The sequence below is a fragment of the Lolium perenne genome, chromosome 4 (assembly GCF_019359855.2).
Source record: "Lolium perenne isolate Kyuss_39 chromosome 4, Kyuss_2.0, whole genome shotgun sequence".
Classification (NCBI taxonomy): Eukaryota; Viridiplantae; Streptophyta; class Magnoliopsida; order Poales; family Poaceae; genus Lolium; species Lolium perenne.
This window is the reverse complement of record NC_067247.2, coordinates 122,322,370-122,346,122: the sequence shown is the minus strand read 5'-3', so window position 1 is coordinate 122,346,122 and position 23,753 is coordinate 122,322,370. Positions and strand designations below refer to the sequence as shown.

Here is a 23,753-nt window from a genome sequence, read left to right as displayed (position 1 = left end):
AGTTAGTGGAGAGAGAGGCAAGAGCGACCAATCCATTAGAGGTTGCATCTTCTTCATCATCAACATCATCATCTCCGGAGGTATATTCTTCTTGAGTTGATAGCACAATAGATGTGTCCAAGGAGGACCTTGCCATGAAGCAATGTGCATTCTTGATATGAGGATTCTCATTGGGGGACTCAAAGAGAGATGAAGAGGGAATGTTGGTAGTGGCAATGGCGGCCACTTCCTTTGAGCTTTCTTCACCTTCATCACCACTAGAACTTTCAACTTCATCGGAAGAATATTCTTCCCTTGTCACTAGCACAACTCTTGAGGGCCTCTTGCCCTTCTTGGTCTTGTTGTTGTAGAATTTCTTGTTGGGGGATTTTGAATATTTGCCCTTTGTGTCTTTGCTCTTGTCCTTGGGAATGAGCCTTCCATTATGAAGCTCTCTATTCTCATAGGGGCATTCGGCAATGAAGTGGCGCTTGTCATCACAATTGTAGCATGATCTTGTCTTTGGACCAAAGCTAGTGAACCCACTTTTGTGGTTTCTCTTGATGTTGTCTTCCTTGGCCTTGGAGGGATCAACCCAAAAGGACTTTGCATGGAAGGCCATGTGATCATGGTAGTGGCATTCCAAATCTTCCGGATAGGACATACTCCAAGATGCCCTATATTGCTCTTGAGGGTGCACTTCTTCTACGGGGTTGGCCATCAAGGCAAGGTTGTTCCCTTTTGACATACCAATGGCACGATTGCGAGAATCATGAGAGTTTTGCTCGAGCACCTTGAGGGCTTGCATCTCGTGCACGGCTTCTTGAGAAGTGAGAGAGGAATAGCATTCTCTCCCAACAAGGGTCTTGACATCAATGGGTACAAACGACATCATGCATTCAATGTACTTCTCCTTGATCCAAGAGTCATTGATGTGAGTGGCACCAATAAGCCGGAAGGAATCGGCAACGGTGAGAAGTCTTCCATACATGACTTGATGATCTTCATCCGGTAGCCTCATGAATCCTTCGGCTTGATTCCGAAGAGCATTATACTTGTTCCTTCTCGCGCTCTCACTTCCAATGCAACTAGCGGCCAAACCATCCCAAGCTTCCTTGGCGGTGGTGTAGTTCCGAACACGAGACAAATCCTTTGTCCCCACACTAGTTTGAATCATGTACAAGGCGGTGTTGTTGAGTTGACTATCAACCGCTTCTCTTCTAGTCAACTTGTCGGGGTTGTAGGGCTTGAAGCCTTCCAAGATGATTCTCCAAAGTTCATTGGAGGCACTGCAAACATGAGAGCGAAACTCAAATTGCCAAGTATCGAAATTATCAACGGAAAACTTAGGTGGGTCGCCTCGAATGTTCAAATGGGGATGGGGAACCGGTATATCGGGAGATAGAAAAGGTGGAGCTATTCGATTGTAGCTCTCACCTCCACTAGTTCCCCTAGGAGATGCAATGGGAGATTTGATAGTGTTTAAGCTATCACCTTCCACGGGTTTGGTAGAGGAGGGTAATGCTGAAGCACCTCCCTCTTCTAACACACCTGTGTCCTTTACCTCTACGGCGGAAGCCCTAGGAAGGACCGGAGTCAAAAGCTCGGAAATCATTTTTCTCATGCTTTCCATTTGAGCATCCATGGAGGATCTCAACGAATTGATGTCCTCCATGGTGACCATCTTAGCGGCCTCTTCCGAAGGCCCATCGTCCGGCATACTCTTAGGCGGTTAAGCCCGAAATAAGAGCCGAGGCTCTGATACCAATTGAAAGGATCGTATGCCGCACCTAGAGGGGGGTGAATAGGTGCTAACCAATTTTTAGTTCTTTTTCAATTTAGGCTTGACACAAAGGTAAATTCTCTAGATATGCAACTAAGTGAATTTACCTATATGACAAGGTTATCAACTAAGCAAGATATAGCTACGCAATATATAGGAGATAGAATGGGATAGAGGTAACCGAGAGTGGAGCACGCGATGACACGGAGATGATTCCCGTAGTTCCCTTCCTTTGCAAGAAGGTACGTCTACGTTTGGAGGAGTGTGGTTGCTACGCAAGCCAAACCAACAGCCACGAAGGCTTCACTCAGATCTCCTGTGAGCAACGCCACGAAGGCCTAGCCCACTTCCACTAAGGGATTTCCTCGAGGCGGAAACCGGGCCTTTACAAGGTTCTTGGGGCACACATCCACAACCGAATTGGAGGCTCCCAAATCTGTAACAACACAACAATCAACAACAACACATCAACACAAATCAACTAGGGAACCAAATAGGAACACTAGCATGAGATCCCTCAAACAAATGAGGGGGAAATGAAAATCGCTTCGGTGAGGATGTTGATCGGTGGCTTCTCCTTCGAATCTCCAAAGATCAAGAGCTTTGGTTGGGGGAGGAAGGAGATCTTGCAAATCTTGTGTTCTTGAGGTGGCTCTAATGGTGGTGGAGCTTGGCAGATTTTTCTTGCAATGATTGAGCAAAGGAGGAAGGAAGAAGAAGAGGGGTATAAATACCCCTCCCCAAAATCCAGCCGTTGGGGCTTCCGGGGGGCCGGATGTTCCGGCCTAAGTAAGGGCCGGATAATCCCCCCCCCCCCCCCCCCCGGATAATCCGGCCTCAGGTCCAAAACCAGGACAATGTCCGGCCAAATATCCGGCCACTGTCCAGAGCTGCTTTTCTTCTGGTCCTTAGCCGATTTCGAGGGGGCCGGATATTTCAAGAATATCCGGCCCGGATAATCCGACCATGGAACAAATCCGGGCAAATGTCCGGCCCCTATCCAGAGGCATACTGAGCCGCACTTCCTCGAGTCCTTAGCCGAAAAACTGGGGCCGGATATTTTGGAAATATCCGGCCCGGATTATCCGGCCTGATGATCTTTTTGCTGCTTCTTTTTGACAGAACAGACCACATCCAACACACAAACAAATGTATCTATATAATCCCTGTACCACTTAAACAAACATTACTGTATCACATACATTGACATCAAACACACAAAACATAAACTGAGAGATGTTCTTTCACCGACGACTACAGTCCTCAACCACCTCCACTCTGCCATCGACGAGGACGTCGTCGACATGGTTCTCGCCAGCAACCAGACCACGCGAGTTGTGGCTCGCCATCGACGATCTCTTCTCTGCCAACAAGGCGAGCAAGGCGATGTACCTCGACCACGACTTCCGCCAACTCGCACAGGGCTCCTCCTCGATCACCGAGTACTGCCGTAGTCAGAAGAACCTCTCCGACGCACTCGCCAATAACGAGTCTCATGTCACAGCCCGCGCCCTCGTCCTCAACACCTTGCGTGGGCTCTCCCCTCCGTTCGCCTCTGGTGCCACCGTCATCTCCATGACCGACCTGATGCCTTCCTTCTTCCGCACACGGAGCATGCTCCTCATGGAAGAGATTCAGCAGGTGAACGCTGCTGCCACCGCCGCATCCACCGCCCTCGTTACCCAGACGTGCCCTGCTGCTCCGCCCTGCACTGGCAGCTCCTGCTATGGTGACTCCACCAACTCCAGCTGCCCTCGCAAGCAGAAGACCAAGCAGGGTGGCCGACCGGGCACCACTCTGTCCCTGGCTTCAACAAGCTAGTGGGTCTGCTTCGCTCCCTCGGGTGCGGGGAAATGGTTCCCCCCATCTGGTGCTGAGATTCTGGGCCCTGCCCGCAGGCCTACACCACCATGACCGCACCCCTCTACCAGTCGGTGCCATCGTCCTCCACCTTGCCTGCCTGGGACAACGCCGGCCTCATCGCCGCCCTGAACACCCTCTACCAGCAAGGAGGTTGGGTCATGGACTCCGAGGCCACATCTCACATGACCAACGACGAGGGTAACATCTTATTCTCCGCTCCTCTATCCCGACCTCACCGTGTTACCGTTGGCAATGGCACCACTGTGCTGATCTCGTCATCCGGTCACACGGTTTCACACCGTGTTACCGTTGGCGATGGCAATGATATATGCCGGGCCTAAAACAACCTGGAGACATTTTCTTTTCCGGGTGATAGTTAGCACGAGGCAATAATCGGCCGGTCAGAACTTTCCTAAGTTTTGTTGAAGTTCGCAACGATGGGCACCAGATAATCAAATAAACAACAGGGAGACTCTGATTTTGTTCAGAGTTTACAACATGTCATGCCTACTGCCTTTTTTAATCTAAACACATAGATGGTCAACTGCTCGCGTAAGAAACATCGATTTTTTTCGTGAGTTGATCCCAAACTAATATGGTTGCTTCTACAACTAAATAATACTGGTCTTACTAGCTCAGTTCTCTTCTAACATCTCATTGGTGATTTGCTTTGAATATGCACATTGTGGCGAGACCTGCAAGGATGTCACCGACAACCACGGGGCATTGGAAAATGCAATGCAGTCCAAGAACACTGACTGCATGAAATACGGGTTATGTTAGCAGGATTAATGCAGAACTATTTTTTCCTTGTTTCGACCCTGTGTACCGAATTATCAACAATCAGAGAAGCGACAACGGCACACTAACAAAAATCTTTGTACATAATTGTTCCAAAGTCGGTCATGAACAAATGTGGCTGAGAGCAGGTAATGGATGGAGCTATATCACAAGGAGCAACATCTGACGATCTTTGGATTATAGACCACAGCCTTGGTCATATGGCAGTGCAAGGATACAATTGATCTTGCAAGAATGTTGCCATCTACAGCTACAAGGCATTAAACGTTGGAATGCATTTAAGAATTGCTGACTGCATTAGATACAGAGTGTGTTTGCATGCTAAAATATTGATATTTTAAACAAATAGTCCGTAGAACAGTGCCACACACAGAAACAAGTTGGTTGTAAAGTCCGTGTGAGCTTGCATACAGAGAACGCCAATCAGAAACTCAGCTGCAACGGTGATGAAGAAGAGAAAGGCTATAACCATATCAAGTCACAAGACAACTGTTCCCCTTGCAGACCTAGATAACACTGATCTTACTAATTCAGTTCTCTTCCAATACCTCATTTGGTAGTTTGCTCCTACTATGCAACTTTTGCGAAGCTTTTGACTCTTCGTCTACATTATTAACTTGTTCTTATTCAGCTGAATAGCCAGTGTATTAAATACAGCATGGTTGCTGAACTAGTCTCACATGAATAAGCATCGTCGCGACGAAGAGATTAAATGGACGCAAAGGGCTAAAGTAAAGTACATTCAGGAAGGGGACGATAATACCAAATACTTCCACCTTACAGCTAATGGGAAACATAGGAAAAAGAAAATTTATCAACTTGAACAAGAAGGGGGTACCATTGTCGGAGATGATAATCTGAGAGTGTACATTTCGGAGTACTATAAAAAATTGTTTGGTAATCCTGAGCCTAGTTCGGTTTCTTTAGATGAAGATAGAACTGAAGATATTCCGCAATTGTCAACGGGGGGGAATAGAGTGTTAGTTGCGAACTTCTCGATGGAGGAGGTTCATGATGCTATTTTCCAGATGGAACATAATAAATCACCTGGACCGGATGGCTTTCCTGCGGAGTTTTATTAACACTTTTGGGGGGTTATTAAAAATGATCTGATGGCTTTATTTGAGAGCTTTCAGAAAGGGGAGTTGCCTCTGTATAAGCTGAATTTTGGGGTGATTACTTTACTACCTAAAAAAGAAAATGCAACTCAGATTAAACAATATAGGCCAATATGCTTGCTCAACGTGAGTTTCAAAAAATTTACTAAAGTTGCGACAAACCGTACCTCTGAGGTAGCTCAAAAAGTTATTAGACCCACACAGACGACATTTATTCCTGGAAGACGTATTCTAGAGGGTGGGAAGTTCTACATGAGACGGTAATGCATAGAAGAAAACTTGATGGGGTAATTTTTAAAATTGACTTTGAAAAGGCGTATGATAAGGTTAAATGGCCCTTTTTGCAACAAGTTCTTCGTATGAAGGGATTTGACCCTATTTGGTGTGATAGAATAAAACAATTTGTACAGGGCGGGAGTGTTGGTATAAGGGTAAACGATGTTATTGGGCATAATTTTCAAACCAGGAAGGGATTACGCCAGGGGGACCCTTTATCCCCAATTCTTTTCAATATTGTCGCTGATATGTTAGCGATTCTGATTGCGAGGGCGAAGGATGACGGTAAAGTAGGGAGTTTATTGCCTAATCTCATTGACGGTGGAATCTCTATTTTGCAGTATGCCGATGATACAGTTTTATTTTTGGAACATGATATTGCTAAGGTTGTTAATATGAAATTAGTGCTATGCATTTTTGAACAACTATCGGGTCTAAAAATAAACTTCCATAAAGAGTGAAATTCTTGCATTTGGCAAGGCAAAGGATATAGAGGACCAGTACAAACACATTTTTGGGTGTGAATCTGGAACTTTACCTTTAAAATACTTGGGGATTCCGGTACATTATAGGACTTTGAGGAATGCGGAGTGGAATCCTATTGAAACTAGGTTTGCCTCTAAATTGGGGATTTGGCGTAGTAAATTGTTGTCTTATGGTGATAGGTTGGTTCTCATTAATTCGGTTCTTACAAGTCTTCCAATATTTATGCTTTCATTCTTGGAAATCCCAATTGGGGTGAGGAAGAGGTTAGATTTTTACAGATCAATTTTTTTCTGGCTGATGAACACAAGAAAAAATATAGATTATCTAGATGGAATATTCTGTGTAGACCAAAGGATCAAGGTGGGTTGGGAATTGAAGTATTGGAATTAAAGAACAAATGTTTACTAAGCAAGTGGCTGTTTAAACTTCTTTCAGAGGAGGGTATGTGGCAGCAGCTTTTATGTAACAATACCTTAAAAACAAAACTCTGGCACAAGTGGAGGTTAAACCGACTGATTCTCCTTTTTGGAAGGGTCTTATGCGTGTTAAAGATGATTTCTTCCAGAGAGGTTATTTCAGAGTAGGGGATGGAACATATGTTAGATTCTGGGAGGATATGTGGCTGGGAGATACACCATTATCCCATCAATATCCGGCACACTATAATATTGTTCAACATAAAAATGTGTTAGTATCAACTGTGTTTGCTACTGACCCAATTAATATTTCTTTTAGAAGAGGGTTGAATGATAATAAGTGGGTACAATGGTTACATCTATGCCAATGATTAATTACAATTGAATTAACATCTGAGCCTGATAAGTTTATTTGGAAACTTACGGATTCGGGTATTTTTTTCGGTCAAGTCTATGTACCTTGATTGGATGAATGGCCATACTATCTATCTTCACAGGTATCTATGGAAGTTAAACATTCCGTTAAAAATTAAAAAAATTATGTGGTTTCTTAGGAATAAAGTGCTTTTAACTAAGGATAATCTAGCTAAACGCAAGTGGAAAGGATGACAAAAATGTTGTTTTTGTGATTCCACTGAAACTGTTAATCATTTGTTTCTTCATTGCCCTTTTGCGGAGATAATTTGACGTGTGATGTACCTTACTTATAACATTCCTCCACCAGCTAATATTACTAATATGTTTGGTAGATGGTTGAATGGGATAAGGGAAGAAGATAGACATAAAATTCGCATTGATGTTTGAGCTCTTTGTTGGGCTATTTGGAGAACTAGAAATGATATTATCTTTAACAAACAAAGTGGAACTAATTTTTTGCAGGTTATCCGGCGAGCTGCCCATTCAATTCAACAATGGGTTTTACTCCTCCCACTGGAGTTGCAAGAGGATATGGTTATTGAATGCAACCGGATGCTAGTGGTTGCTCGGGACTTCTTTTTCCAGGCTACTGGGTGGCGCCGTGGCGGCATCTTAATAGAATAGCAAATGCATAGCTTTTCTGTTTGCCATATTTTCAGTTGGTTGATTCTTGTATCGACCTTAGCTCTCCTGTGATTGTAATAAGTGATGATGAATTGGTTGTGGCTTCATACTTGGTTTTAATAAAGCAAGCCATGTGCATCTATTGATGCAGAGGCTATGCTCCTTTATCGAAAAAAAACATGCATGATGGATGGGCAAGCATAGTCTCTCAGAGAAAGAAGACGAACGTAAAGAGAATGGGAAAAAGTACGAGAGTGTTAGTACAAAACGACACTTTAATGGAGGGGACACATCACTAATGGACCAGAGTTTCACGGAAACTATGTGTTAATAACAAAATGCAGCTAGAATGCAGAAAAGGATGACCTGAAGAACTTTCGAAAGAAAAGCTCACTGAAATTCTACTTGACAGTTAGAGACGGCAATTGGGTACCATGCAAGAAATTTCGAAAATGTAAAGGTGGAAAATAAACTAAAACTGTCAAGATCAAGCACCAGCCTGGTACCAACCAGACGCCTCATGAATAATTATCATGTGAAGCGGCACAACCAAGTCGAGGAGAGTGTTCAGTTGCTATTGTAAATCATAACACGCTTAGACTAGTCATAGTGGGAAGTAACAGAGTAGTAACATGCACATGTTACTACTCTATGTTACTACCTTCATAGTGGTTAGTAACATCAAAGTAGTATCATAGATGTCTTCATTAATTAGCTTATAGACTCATTGTATCTTGAAAAGTGTGATGTTACAGTAACTAGCTATGTTACTCCATCCTCCTCTCTCCTCATTAACTCACTGCCACATAAGCAAATTTGCTGAGTTGGACACTTAGTTACTACTAGTGAAGTTACTCTCACTATGAGTAGTCTTAAGGAACTACATCCCAGAAAATACCACCTCGAAAAAAGGACAAGAGTTTTTTTTATCTTGCATGTGTCAATATGTTTACAATACTCCGAAATCAACAAGAAATAATGGTAAGCCATAAGTACTATATGGAACTATATGTCAAGGAGATGCACAAACAAAACTGCTATCTTGCATCAATCGACCTAAATATGGTCATAAGGATGTCAACATCAGCAAGCAGAGGGTGTTGGACAACTGAATGCATTCTACGGATTACTGACTGCATTACTACCTCCATACTGGTTTACAGGGAAATTACATTTTTCGAGAAAAAACTTTGAGCAACAATTTCGTTAATAAAATATAGGATATATATTACAAAAATTATACAATTAGAAACTTCTTTTGAATGTGAATCCAATGGTATAATTTTTATGGTATACTATCTTATATTTTATTGACTAAATTTGTAGCCAAACTTCTTTCTCGAAATGCGTAATTGCCATATAAACAGGTATGGAGGTAGTAGATACGGATTATGTTAGCAGATTCAATGTAGATTTATATTTGTTTCCCGGCTTTGTCCCTAGGAACCGAATTATGAACTTTCGGAGAAGCGACAACAACACACTAACAAAAGTGTTTGTGCATAATTGTTCTGAAGTCAATGATAAACAAATGTGGGCTAGAGCAAGCAATGCATGGAACTATATTTCAATGAGCAACAAGAGCGGATCTTCGACCACAACCATGATGCAGTGCAGAAACGGAACAGTTTCTCCCCCATCGATCAACCCATGGCCTTATGTCAATGCAAGGCACTTTTTATGATCCATGAGATGTAAATTTGGAATCTCTGAAACTTGGCAATAAATGAGGCTGTGTGCATCAATTGATGCATAGGCAGGGGCTATGTTTCCTATTTTGAAAAAAAAAAATGTCAGTGCAAGGATACCATTGATCTTGCAACAGTGTTGCCATCCACAGCCAAAAGGCATCGAACATTGGAATGCATTTCAAGAATTGCTGACTGCATTAGTTCGATACAGATTGTGTTTGATGTCAAATATAGAATTCTATCAATTAGTCCGCAGACCGGTGCCACATGTAGAAACACCAGTTGCTCTTTTGGAGCTGTTGTTGCGGTTCCCAATGACAGAGTTGCTTGGCACAAGGTGCTGAAGAAGATGATCGCTATAACCATACCGAGTCATTGCACAACTCTTCCCCTTGCAGACCTTGATAACACTGATCCTACTAATTCAGTTCTCTTCTAATACATCATTGGTAGTTTGCTTCTACTATGCACCTTGTGCGAGACTTTTGACTCTCCATCTACATTTCTCACTTGTGTTCTTATTCAGCTGAATACATGGCAAGCTAGTGTATTAAATACCCATGGTTGCTGGACTAGTCTCACATGCATGATGCATGGGCCAACATAGTCTCTCAGAGAAAAGATCATCTTAAAGAGAATGGGAAAGGGTATGAGTGTTCGTACAGAACCATGGGAACTTCTAATGGCGGGAACACATAACTACTGAAACAGATTTTCAACAGAGAAAAAAGGATAACTGAAATAACACATTGAAATTCTGCTTGACAGTTAGTTAGAGGCAGCAATTGTGTGCCTACCATACCAGAAATTTTGAATCCCACATGAATAATTATCATGGTAAACAGCACAACCAGGTCGACGAGTGCGGTTCACTTCTATTGTAAATCATGAGATGTTTAGGGAACTTCATCCCAAAAAATTAACCACCTCATAAAAAGGACCCGAGTTTTTTTATCTTTCTTCTAAAATTCAGAGGCCAGCACCCGAATTCTCAATTTTTGGAGAAGCGACTACGGCATGTGTCAAAATTGTGTTTACAATTATTCGGAAATCAACAACAATGGCATGCCAGAAGTACTATATGGAACTATATGTCAAGGAGCAACCTCCGTGGATCTTCAACCACGTCCTTGATGCGACGCAGAAACAGAACAGCTTCTCTACCATCGATCAACCTATGGTCATATGTCAGTGCAAGGTACATCATTGGTCTCGCAAGGATGTCACCGTTGACAACCACAGGGCGTTGAACAATGGAATGCATTCCAAGAATTGCTGACTGCATTACATGTGGATTGTGTTAGGAGGATTAATGTAGAATTCTAGCAAATATAATACAAGGCAGCAAACAAAAAGAGAACCTGCGGCGGATTAATGATAGGTGTGCTGATAAGGCTTCCATAGACACCCCCATTGGATATGGTAAAGGTTCCCCCTGCCATCTCATCGATAGACAGTGCCCCCTCAGTTGCCTTCTTTGCAAGGCCATTTATCCCCTTCTCAATGTCCGCGAAGTTCATCCCTTCTGTATCGCGGATAACAGGCACCACAAGACCCTAAAGCAAAATGGCATTCACATCATCTCATTACAACAGGATGCGTGGTACAAAATATGCTCATAGTTTGGTTAATCAATATAGAGAAAAACAGGTGTCAATACCTTGGAAGTGCCAACAGCAACACTAATGTCAATGTAGTCTCTGTAGATGATGTCATCACCATCAATAACAGCATTGACAATCGGCTGATTTTGAAGCGCAGAAACAGCAGCCTGCAAAAACAAGTGGGTTTAGGACAATCCAGCATATTACCAAACAATTGTTTAAGAAGCTCATCAGATTGTCACTACCTTAACAAAGCAGGACATCAGACCCAATTTGACACCATGCTTCTTAACAAACTCATCTTTGTAGTCGGAACGCAGCTTCATCAAATTAGTCCTAATGCAATGAAGAAAAAGTTACAATAAAAAAGAAACAACTTGTTCAGGGGCATATCAGCAGTTTATAGTAAAAACATACTGATAAAGCATTAGAAACTAAGCATAACGATGTAAACTGAAAAGAACTACTCCGCCATATATCAGTTTAATCATTGTTTTGTGTTCCCCTGATTAATATTATCGCAGCATAACATATTCGAAGCATACTTACACAACATTTATAATTGATGATACAGTATCATGATGCTTCATTTACACAATGATCATATCAACCCAAAGGACATGATGAAGAGGGGCACTGTTTTAGGATTGATGTTAGTGGAGAAATTTGGTCCTGTTTGGGTTAACTAGGGCTTATATATGCAAGTGCCAAAAGCCAGTGAGGTATGCATTAGACGGTTACAGCAACCACAGACACACTAGAAAAAATAGAAAACAACAAGTGATGGTCTGATGCACATGGACTTACATGTCAACTTCATTGAATGTAGTCAGCAGTGCAAAAGTGTTCTGAGAATCCTTCAAGCGATTCGCAATACGCTTCCTGAGCCTTGGCATTGACACCTGCGGTTATCAAGTTATCATGGTAAAAATGTGTGCGCAATCCTAAAACATGAAATTCCATAGCACATCTTATGAATCATATATAAACAAAATCATGGATATGACCTTACCCTTCTCTCTCTTTCTTTTGGAGGGAGCTGAGGTTCTGATGGCGAGGCTAGTTTTGACGCCTGCTTTTTGACAGATTCAACTTTTGGTGTTTTTTCCTCAACCTTGGGTTTCTCTGGAGGAGGTGGTGGAGGGGTCTCCTTCTGGGAGGTTTCTTTAGATGGTGCAGCATGGGTCTCACTTGGAGCAGCAGACTTAGATATCGTGGCAATTATTGTGCCTGGAGTAACAGTATCACCTTCACTGGCAGTGAACTGCAAAAGCACTAATGTGATCAGAAGAGTAACCATACTGCTAAGTACGCAATTAACGTGACTTGCGGGGCATGCAAAGTATTTTTTAAATCAAAGATGCGGGAGACTGCAGTCACCTTTTCAATTACCCCAGCTTCTGGACTAGAAACATCTATAGTAACCTGAAAAATAGAATGGAACACTTCTAATTAAGTGTCATTCTATCATGAAGAACCTGCAGAACAAACTAAAAACAGATACTAGCACAGAATGAGTGAATGAAACAAATACCTTATCGGTTTCAATCTGAGCTATGACCTCATCAGCTTCAACTCTATCACCAGGTTCTGCAGCAGATAACATGTCAGTAGTATAAACATTAACCACTTAAATCGCAGAGAGGCACAGGGGTCCATACTCTTTAAGAAATTGGCAAGGGTTCCATCAGTTACAGATTCACCCATGTGGGGCACAACAGCTTCAACCAAGTCACCTTACAGCAAAGAAAAGAGTTCATCAGGCAGCAATTCGTAATTATTTACATCTACCACAGGGCTGCTATACCTTACCATTCTCTGAAGCAAATGATCTACTCCAAATTTGATAAGGAGAAGCATTTGGAAGGAGATAGCGTACACTACAAACAAATAAGAGACCATCAACAACAACAGCAGGTTTATAAAGCGTAATAAGTAGTAACAATCTCCAATGAAGAGAGCTTTTTCAGATCAGAAAATGACAGTGCAGCACAAAGCTTACTCCTTACCATGTTGGCTTTGAAAATCTCGGAACACCTACAATGAAGGTTGCAGAAAAGCATTAGTTGCTAAGGACATTAACAGTAATCGACATTGAATTTAACATCTCCAGAGCTACTGACCTTCGAGTAACTGAGTGCTGAAATGTCTAGCATGTCTATAGCTCTGGACGAAACTTACTAGCTGCAAGCGAACCAGGACAATTAGAATGACAGACCAAATCTAGGCATAAGAAAGTAAATGAACAAAGGAAACTATTTAATCTGTACGAACAAAAGAATGGGAGAGAAACTCGTTTTTGCCACTAAGTAGTGGAATCAACTTATTTTTCTACTGACCGTGTCACAGACAATGGGGTCTGGGCCTCCATGACAGCAAGAGAAAAAAAAAAGTGGCAAGGACAATAATTCCCGCTAGAGAAGAAAAGGTGACTGCATGATGTATTATTATGTTACTATGTGGATGGAAAACTCACTACTCTAAATAAAGTATGACCAAAAATAATACTAAAGTTGTTAGTATGTCAATTTCCATCCTGAGAAGGGAAAAAATAACATAAATACGCTCCAGCGGGGATGCAAAATGCAATTAAGTTATGGTACTATAGTAATACACTTGATACCCTGTGGCAATCAATTTGTACGTGGTATCTGGATTCACCCTGCCAACTAGACTTGTTTCCCATTGTCCATTTTTTACCTATAGGGAACATTCAACTGATGTTAACATCTACTAAAGGAAAATAGTTTCAGCTTCATAAATTGTCTCCTGACAAAGTTTATTGCACAAGCAAGTGCATTTTGAACTTGTGTGGTAGATACAGGGGCATCCCTATTCTTGGAAAATGCACATTTAGGTCCCTTAAGTACCTTAAGTGGGACATCAACTTGTCCAACGACATGCTTTCATGTTTTTCTAATACAGCGAGCCAACTTGGATTAGTGCTAGTGCACAATTAATTCAATTCAACGCACCCAAAAGAAAAACACCTACTGGCATTCTTGTTCCATTAGCCCTTATAATGAAGACCCATCAAACTAATTCTTACATCTCTGAAACAAGGATGTAGCCATGCCATTTCTTATCACTAACCCGAGTAGGCCGCCACACTATATAATTAAAACACGACAGCGTTTTACTGGAACTCCTAGTGAGCCACTTAATGTGCTTAAGGGACCTAAACATGCATTTTGAAAGTTAAATGGATGTAGATGGGCCGGCTGCAAGTTCAAGGACCATAAGATCCCTTTTCTCTTACATTGCAACTTATAGTCGAGTCAGCCATAAAAAAATTGAAAAAAATAACAAACTGAAGTAGTAAACAGATCAACGAACATGAGTACGAATAAAGCTCATCTGCATTTGCATATGGTTACGTGTGAAAATCTGAGTTCTAGCCCGCTCAACTAGGTCTTAGAACTCACAGGATATACAAAATTAAGATTCAGACATCAAGAATTCCCCACATCTAGTTGCACCATAGCTAGCAGGTTTTCCTATACGCATCAGGAAGACATCACTCCCATCAAATTACTGCTCGCGTTCACATGCCAGCATACAGGTTTCGTTTGGAATCTAGAAACCATCGGCCTGAACTCTGCCCAAATAAGGCCAAAATCAAGCACGGAAGCAAGCAACAAATGCGTACGATCTCCCACATCGTCGCAGGTCATTCCTTCAAACATGGTTTAACAGTTCTGCACGGATCAAATCAAAAATCATCCAACGCAAAGAGGACAAAAATCTCTACCGCCCTATATTATACAACGTCAAAATCCGCCACGCGTACCACTCGTAAAACGATCTGGCGAAAGGGAGAGGGGCTCTAAACTAAAACCAAAATTACGCGCAGACAACGTCGAAGAGACACCAAATCGCCTCCACCCGTCACAGGCGAAATCGGCCAGGAAATGATCCCAAAAGGGGCCGCCAATCTAGCCGAATCATGGCGCCAGATCGCCAGAATAAATCGAAGTATTACGAACAAAAAAAACAAAAGGCGGGAGAGGGAAGAGGGAGGGGTTACAGCGGCGCGGCGGCGGAAGAGGAGGCGGGTCGCGAGGCGGGACGCCATTCGCCGGAGACGGGCGGGCGGGCGGGCGGCTGCGGTGGTCGCCGATCTGCGGGGAGGAAGGAAGAGAGAATGCGGCCCCTTCCTGCCTGCCTGGGATCCTGTTTTTGTTTCCTTTCTATTTTTTGCCCTTTTGGCCTCTGTTAAATCGGTGCTTTTAAGGAAGCAAAAGGATATTATTAACAACAAAGTAAAAGTAGAAGAAAAAACTGCGTGTCGCCGCGCCGAGGAGCCACGCTGCGCCTTTTTTTTTCTTTCTCCTGACCCTTCTCTCCCGAGTACACAAATTTGTCCCTTTCACATGGGTGGATTGCTCCAATGTTCGAAGGGGCAAAATAAGGATAAGAAAAATATTTACTACTTGTTTTTCTATTCGCTGATCTTCCAAAGTCGATAATACTGAGGTCAATGTGCAAAAGGAAATTAGGACAAAGTGAAAAGAAAAACTAGGGCAATATAGTACTACCGATAGCAGGAATTTAAGCGAGTAGCTTGAAATTATGCGGGCGGGCGAAACGCCTTAAAGTGCCTACCCATATGGGAAGTGTATATAAGTTGTTGCAAAAACATGCTAAGAGATTGTTCATAAATTGACAACATTATTATTTTAAATTTGTAAAATTTTCATCTAGAGGGACCTTTTTTATGACCTCGGTGGAAAACCAGTGTGAACTGACAAAATTGGAAGTACTAAATTTATTTAATTTTCTTCTCGGGCTATATTATATTTTGTAGTGCCCAGATAATATAATATTTTGCAATACCTATGTTGTATTACATTTTTAAAAAGTATATGTTGTACTAAGTTCCAACACTTATTATGGATTGGAGGGAGTATAAATTTTCTAGCTAGGATCGCCAACTTCTTTGAACTTTGAAAACTATATTTGTTCTTTTCATCTTACCGATGTGCTTTCTAAGAGTAAATAGCATAAAACCACCATTTTGATGGTGAAATTTACCGAACACCACCACTTTACGTTTGCGGGACAAAAAATCACCACATTTTGCGAGGTTTTCATAGAATGCGCTAAACACGAATTGAACGCGAATTGACAGGGAATCTAACAGGTCGGTCCCATTGTCAGCGCTGAGGTGGCAACACTATGCAGTAGTTTGCTGATGTGGACATAGGGCCCACATGTTAGGTCACATTAAAAAATAAAAAAATCCCAAAAAGCAAAAAAGCAAAAAATTGGAATAAATAAAAATCCCAAATCGTTGACCGTGCCTCCCGCTGCATCTTGGCCACCGCCGTCGCGCCATGGGCGTGGAGTAAGGGCACGGCGGCGCGGGCGCCCCTCCTCCCAGGCCTTCCCGCTGTCGAACCCGGGTCGTCCCCCTCCCCAGCCCCGTCGGGGAGCCCTGGCCACAACGCGAGGGAGCGACGGGGTCGTCGGCGAGCACGGGTCGCGCGGCGGCGGTGCTTGGCCGCGAGCTTTGGGGTGCGGCGGCAGCGTATGGCCGTACAATGAGGGGACGGCGGCGCGGGCGCTGCAGGGGCGGCGGCGCTTGTGCACGACGGCCGGCGACCTGACCCCATCTCACGCATCGCGCCTCGCATAGCGGAATCCAGGCGTGGCGGCGCTGCTCGATCGCGAGCAAGGGCCCGACGGCGCGGCTCGACCGCGGTGGCGCTGCTCGATCGCGGCGGTGTTACTCGATCGCGAGCAAGGGAAGCGGCGACGAGCGAGCGGGAACACGGCGGCGATGCTAGTGGTCGCTCGGGGCGGCGGCGCGCCGGCGCGGGTGCTGCAGGGGGCACGGTGGCGTGGGAGCTGGGGCCTGGCGGCGGGGGTGGAGCTAGGGCCCGGTGGCGCTAGGGGATATCCTCGCCGGCGCCGTCCTTCTCACTGGGGCGGCGGCGGGAGTACTCCGACGGCCGGCAGCCGGTGTTCACGGGAGGAGATAACCTCCCCAATTTTATGCTTTTTGGATTTTTTTACTTTTTTAATGTGGACTGACACGTGGGCCCTCTGTCCACATCAGCAAACTGCTGCACAGCGTTGCCACCTCAGCGCTGACAATGGGACCCACCTGTCAGATTCCCTGTTAATTCGCTGTCAATTCACGTTCAATTCGCGTTTAGTGTATTTCGCAAAAAAACCTTGCAAAATCTGGTGGTTTTTTGTCCCGCAAACAGAAAGTGGTGGTATACGGTAAATTTCACCGTTAAAGTGGTGATTTTATGCTATTAACTCGCTTTCTAACGTACGGAATTGTCAGTACTGATCGAGCATGGCACTCCTTGTTAAGATTTTGTGTATATCGAGTTTTCCATGCGAGACGGCACGATGGTTTTGGTGCGGGTTGACTATCTCACATACTTGTTCAACGTTGGACGGCTGCCAATAGCAAACAAACCAAGAGTGAGTTTGATGGGTCGTTTCTCGTTCGCTTTGTTTGCTGTCTCTTCTTCAGTCTCAGTAAAAGAGAGACCACGAGTCGACAAGTCGTCCTTGTGAAACTTCCTTCTTCTGGCTGCAACTCCTCTTTCTTTTCTCCTTCCACGACGGCTGGAATCTGCCACAAAGAAAACGCACCGTACGACGTGACCAGACCACATGAACTTCACAGAACAGCTGACATACTCTGGCCTTATGGGATTTCAGACCATCCAAGATTCAGTCACCACGTTCAGGAACAGGTATGGTACAAATGTACAATGGATGAAACCTATTATTAGCCCTAAATTTATTCGTTTATTCAAGAAAACTACACCCATGTCTGGCGTCTGAAATGTGCATAAGCAACAGAGTTCCCAGTGTGGGTGCTCACCATATGGATTGCCATTTTGATCAGGAAGCAATTGCATACTACAGTATCAACACCACAAATGCATTGCCATTTTGATAAAAATAAACCTCACAAGCCTCAACGCCCAAATAAAAGGAGGCCAACTTCAGAAAAAGAACAAATGAGATGCATTCCAACCTGTAGGCCAATGCCCAACTGGAATATAGAGTCAGAGTACAAAATTGCGGTCCATACATTTCGCACCATTGCCTCATGTAGCAAGTTCACATGGAACAAGATACTACTCGCCAGCTACATCATACTACAGCAGACACTAGCAATAAACAAGATCACGACTGCCCTTTCTTAGCAAACCGCTGCAAGGCTTTCGGCAGCTCGGTCTTCTCACCTACCCGTTGCTTCTTGTCAGGCTGCCCCTCGATTTCCTTGTACTGATCCAGCAAAGGCCTCTTGGCTCTCAGGACCACTTCCTCCATCTTCTTGGCCCGCTTGCTGGGCTTGCTCCTACCCTTGGTCTTCTTCTTCACCCTGGTGTTCTTGGCAGCATCCACGGCATCTTCAATCTCCTCTTCAATCTCCTTCTTGGTCTTCTTCTCTTTCTTCTTTGGCTGTCTTACGCTACCAATCATATTCGGGTTGAGCATGATAGTCTCCGGTTGAAGCTTGCTAAGGAGGGCCTGCACCTCCTTCTCCCTCCTTTGCTTGGAAGTCTCCACAGGGTTATCAACAAAGGTGTCAAAGTTCGCCTCACCTGATCCAGGAACTAGAATGGCAGAGAGACCCATCGAGTGTCCAATCCCGCAGATATCCTCGTATGGGCGGAACAGAACCTTACCAACCTGATATCCCTTTACCATTCTATGCTTCATATAGAGTTTATAATCCTGGCCTCCACAATCCCTGTATATCTCTACTAGAGATCCGTTACTGCCGGCCAACAACCCCTTCTGGCTGAAATCCAAGGACTGAGCACGTGCAGGGTACGAGTGCACAACCTCATACTTCCTCATATCCCAAATCTTAATCTTCCTGTCAACACCTGCAGTTGCCATAAGGTGACCGCCCCTGTCAAATGCAACAGCAGTCACGGGGCCATTGTGGCACAGCATTGTCACAAGTGGTTTCACACTGGTTGGCTTCCACATGGTAACTTTGCCACCAGCATGTCCAAGGCCAATGACAGCATTGTAGGGATTTACCCGCATAACATCCGTGCGCCCAAGACCTGTCCTGTAGTTTGCAATCATCTCACCAGTGCTCATATCTTGGTAGTGGAGCTGCCCGAAGCTGTTTATCGATGCCAACAGAAAGTGCTTTTCCAGAAACTGAAGTTTCAGCGCTTTACCATGTTCCTGTGAAACAGAAGAGTGGTCACTGATTAGACTCTCAAAAATAAGGTATAACTGCATATTAGAGATGGCAGTATGGCACATCTTCAAATATGCACCGAGTACAAATTGATGATAGATAGCTCTAAGAACTATGTTGATACACAGTTATCATGCTTAAGAAGCAAAAGTATTGTCCCACGAAATCCCTAACTGTCTAGTGCAAATAAGTACATAACTGGAAGGCCCTCTGCCCTCTGGCACAAAAAAAAACTCATAAACATTAGTTGATGAATAATCTATTTGGAAATTTGCATGCAGGCATTTTGCCACTCCAAAGCTAGAAGTTGTAAAAGATGCATCTGCATTTCGCACTGACATGTGGATCTCAAGCAACACGTGGTTTGGGTGGTACTTTAAAAATCATTTCTGTCATTAGTTAAATAAGAATAACTATGAATAGGAACATTCTATTATTAAGTACTTTTTTCTACAAAGCAAGCATATGTAAAATTGACATTTACAATAAATTTCTCAAAATCATAAATGACTAGGATACAATTGCCACGAACACGAAGATAATAACATCAGAATTACCTTTAGACAATGAATTTCTGTGCCGTGACGATTATATATGTATGGATACCTGTTTCAACAATATTCCTGTGAGGAACTACATAATTTCAAAGAAACAATATCATAAATAGCATGAGTGCACAACCCTTCAACGGTCCTACCATGAATTGGTGTGAAATGAGGAAAAAAGAGACGAGGCAGCAGACATTTACAACTGCTAAGCACCATTTCTATGTACAGTATTAACCAGCAGCGTATTAAATCAACAATAAACAGTCCCAAAGTCAAGACCAACAAACGATTCACGAGTATTGAATTCAGAAGGCAATTCTAAGCTGCACCTACCTCGCATGTTTATGTACAAACAATTCAAGATACTGCCAGAAATTAGACTTCTTGTTCACAGATGTCATACTATTATGATGATACCCCTCAAGGTAAAGTGTATAAGGAACCCCTTAGTGAATTATATAGCACTGTTGGTCCACAAATCAAACCACTGTGTAATATTGGTTCTTATGTTTCGGGATCTGAGCACAAGTTGGTGTGAACTTTCTAGAGCATCAGGCCATAGGGTGATCTTCTTACGTTCTTTAACATTACAAGATAGAAAATGTTGATATATTTTGTGAGCAATGGAAATATATCGCAAAGCTTAAGTACAGTCAAGAAATTACTTTTTCTGGGCGACTGCAAAGAGTTGATCGTTGTGTAAGAATGCCACATCACGCACAGTTTCCCTCACCTAGAAAAAAATTATAAGATAAGTACAGTATAAATGAAGTGCAATATAAGAAATGACATTAAAAATGTCTAGTCATTGTGATTATAAGAATGAGAGGATAGTTCTGGAGAAAAGTGGGGGATAACAGTAACATTTCGACCAGGGACAAAACAATGCAGGGGGTCTTTTTCTATAAGTCACCATCAAAAGTGAAAGCTACCAGAAAATCATCTAGACAATACAGACCATCAAGGTTCAAAGAGGTACTATTAGCCGCTGTCTAGCTGTTCCAGACAAAAGGAGAAAGAAGAACAAATGCCATCCTATAAGCAAGATTTTGACTACACTTCGACTCGCTAAACTTCAAACAGAAATGGAAATAACCACATGCTGGGAAACTTCATGGATACTGAAAGCTGACCTGAAACTCCTTGATGAGATCCATATTCAACATATCCATCATAGCAATATGACCTTTTCGTCCACCTACTATCATGTAGCGACCATTTGATGTGTATTCAAGAGTATAAGGACCAAGAACTGCAAGAAAACAAGAGCTAGTCAGCCCCCTCATATTTCAGTGGTTATAAATCAATGATTGAGGAAGTTCAAGAAGGTGGCCATATAAAGTATGTCCAATGTCAAAGCATAAGAGTTGCAGCAAAGTTGCCTCAGTCAACCACTCAAATAACTGAAACTGTTTAATCATATGAAACTGCTAGTGTCAATATGATGTTAATAAATGTTTAAAAACTAACTTTCGCCCGTATCTGTAGAAGACAAGCACAGGAAAATCTGAAGAAGACATGCCCAATAAATATCAAGAAATAAGTACTTTAATTTGGAAACTATAATCATCTAATGGTACTCTATAAGTATCATCAATGGTGTTTTCTGCCAGAATCTGAATTATACATTTGCTGTTGTTGGTACTGGGACATGTAGCAATGGTGGCATAATTACAAAGAACATAAAAATAATTACGTAGTTACCAGGCAAGATCATATCAAATGGTTTTTTTGAACTCGAAATGTCGACTTCCTGAACAATAGATTGTTGGTCGTATCTATATGTCTTCTCGAAACCTTCAGGCTCTAAGTAGCCCCCCTCGATAGGCAGAAACCACTGCAAGTTGAGTAATAGAAAATCAGTAAAATGCAAATTCTCTCGTGTTTAATTGATAGTTGTCAAGTACAAAGATGAAGAAGCATAAGGTGGCCAGATAAGAAAAATAGGCATAGCAAGGAGTTTTAAATTGTTGGAGTGCTAGTGTGCTACAATGTTGTTCCAACAAGCCCCATGAGGTTATGCAAGACAGCAAGAGTTCATCGTCCAAATGGCATGAAAATGATAGCCATGTCCGTAATAACTGGTGATGTGGTATTGAAAAATTAATCTAAAGCAACAAACTATCCCTACAAACAAAATGTACTGTTGGCTATCACTCCTTTAATGACAAAGCCAGATAGACCCATGTCAAATTTAACATGTAATAAATTCTGTAGACATGAGCTATACGATAGAACACCAACAGTATAGCAGTTTAGAATAGCAGATTCCCTTGCATCATGCACACACTCTTTTACTGGGTGCCCTTTAGATTTCTATCTGAGATAGCTACTTGTATTAATTTGTATATAGCAACAAATCCACCACGCCAAACCTTCTCAGTCTGTGCGGCAGCCTTGGCAGATAGCCCAATCAGCTTCTCCTTTCCGGTCAGCTGTCCTTTCAATTTCTTGTCGCGCAAATTCTGCGAAGCCATTCCAGTAAAACCAAAAAAGTCAGAGGTAGCAATTAGCGCTATAATAATAAACTTGCACGACTAGACTTGTAGGAGAGCAATAGTCCTACCGCCAAGTTCGCAGCCTTGCCCCGCGAGAACTTGGCCACCTTCATCTCCATTACTTCGACAGCGTCTTGGTGGTTCTTTATCCCCTTGGGGTCTTCTTCCTTGGCGATCCCCATTCTGCTCAGGTGCTCACAACCCTGCTGTGCAGTGGAAAATACAGATAATGAGACGGGCCTTGTCGCCGAAGAAAAACGAAGCGAGCTAATTAGCAGCAGCAGCAGCAGCATTCGTCTGCCCTAACTAAATTCGTCAGGGGAAGAAACTGCTATTGGTACTCCACCACGCAGCGAACAACCTGCCCATCCCGTGTTGCTCGCAGCAAAGAAAGAGGAAAAAAGACAACATCCGAATAATTCAGAGGCGGATCTAGATGGTGCGCCGGGGTTCCACGGGCACGGCCATAATCTGTGGAGGTTTGATGATAGTACCTCAAAGACCAGAGTCCAAGACCGCGCAACTGCGAGGTGCAGTCAGCAGCGACGCTATAACGAGCTGCAGCCAGACGGCGATGGCTGCGACGGTATGAGCAACCAGAACGGCGCTGATGGCGGCGGGGGTTTGTGTGGCGCCGGCGGTGGTGGCTTGGTAGAGGTTTAGGAGCAGCACTGGGTCGGCTTGAGGTAGGTCAGGACTCAGGACATGATGGGTTGGGTTGGGCCTGCTATTTTTAGGAGAGGATGTGCTAAGGCTAAGTGCCTGGCTTTCGATCCAGAACGGGTGTAAACATTGGGCCCCAAAGTTCCTCCGTGCTGGGCTGCACTCGAGCCTTCGAACCTCACCTTTCGTTTCAAAAGCTCAGTTGGAGAAAAAAAAACCTTGAGAAGTAAACAATGGACGCGCGCACCCACTCGAGTCGCCGCCGCCACCGTGGAGAAGTGCAGAGATGAGTCGGGAGTCGAGGACGGCGGCACGGGCGCTCTTCCGGTGTAGGTGCTGCGGCAGTGCAGGGTGGAGTGGAGGAGACCGGCGGGTGAGAGTCTTGGCGACGGCGGCGTGGTTTAGTACTAGTGGACGCGCTCCATCCAACAGCCTACACGGCACGCGGGATGATCGGACGGAGTTCCGCTGTGCAATACTGTTCTACTGTTTTCTGCAAACAATCATCTTCCACAAAATACGGTTAATCCTTTGTTACAGCAAGCCGGTGAGATTGACAATCTCACTGTTTCGTTGGGGCAAAGTACTTTGGTTGTGTTGTGCAGGTTCCACGTTGGCGCCGGAATCTCTGGTGTTGCGCCGCACTACATCCCGCCGCCATCAACCTTCAACGTGCTTCTTGGCTCCTACTGGTTCGATAAACCTTGGTTTCATACTGAGGGAAAAACTTGCCGCTGTACGCATCACACCTTCCTCTTGGGGTTCCCAACGGACGCGTGTTGTACGCGT

At 43.6% G+C, this 23,753-nt stretch overlaps 2 protein-coding genes across 3 annotated transcripts; both read right to left on the bottom strand.

The window, feature by feature from the left end:
- Window positions 1-10,385: 10,385 nt before the first annotated feature.
- LOC127293788 (dihydrolipoyllysine-residue succinyltransferase component of 2-oxoglutarate dehydrogenase complex 1, mitochondrial) lies at window positions 10,386-15,228 on the bottom strand. The gene is made up of 13 exons (XM_051323446.2): window positions 15,086-15,228; window positions 13,182-13,242; window positions 13,068-13,095; window positions 12,871-12,938; window positions 12,720-12,794; window positions 12,593-12,648; window positions 12,439-12,483; window positions 12,071-12,322; window positions 11,866-11,960; window positions 11,304-11,394; window positions 11,115-11,225; window positions 10,816-11,010; window positions 10,386-10,733 (listed from the first exon to the last, which is right to left on the bottom strand). The coding sequence occupies exons 1-13, from the start codon at window positions 15,131-15,133 to the stop codon at window positions 10,542-10,544; spliced, it is 1,317 nt and encodes a 438-aa protein (XP_051179406.1). The 5' UTR covers window positions 15,134-15,228; the 3' UTR covers window positions 10,386-10,541.
- Window positions 15,229-18,035: 2,807 nt separating this feature from the next.
- LOC127293787 (probable U3 small nucleolar RNA-associated protein 7) lies at window positions 18,036-22,975 on the bottom strand. Of its 2 annotated transcripts, none has more exons than XM_051323444.2 (8): window positions 22,796-22,975; window positions 22,370-22,507; window positions 22,179-22,268; window positions 21,508-21,640; window positions 20,937-21,055; window positions 20,469-20,536; window positions 19,813-19,861; window positions 18,036-19,239 (listed from the first exon to the last, which is right to left on the bottom strand). In XM_051323444.2, the coding sequence occupies exons 2-8, from the start codon at window positions 22,481-22,483 to the stop codon at window positions 18,217-18,219; spliced, it is 1,596 nt and encodes a 531-aa protein (XP_051179404.1). In that variant the 5' UTR covers window positions 22,484-22,507; window positions 22,796-22,975; the 3' UTR covers window positions 18,036-18,216. The 2 variants fall into 2 exon arrangements, with proteins under 2 accessions (XP_051179404.1, XP_051179405.1); XM_051323445.2 differs by having other exon boundaries at window positions 22,370-22,504.
- Between the last annotated feature and the right edge of the window lie 778 nt (window positions 22,976-23,753).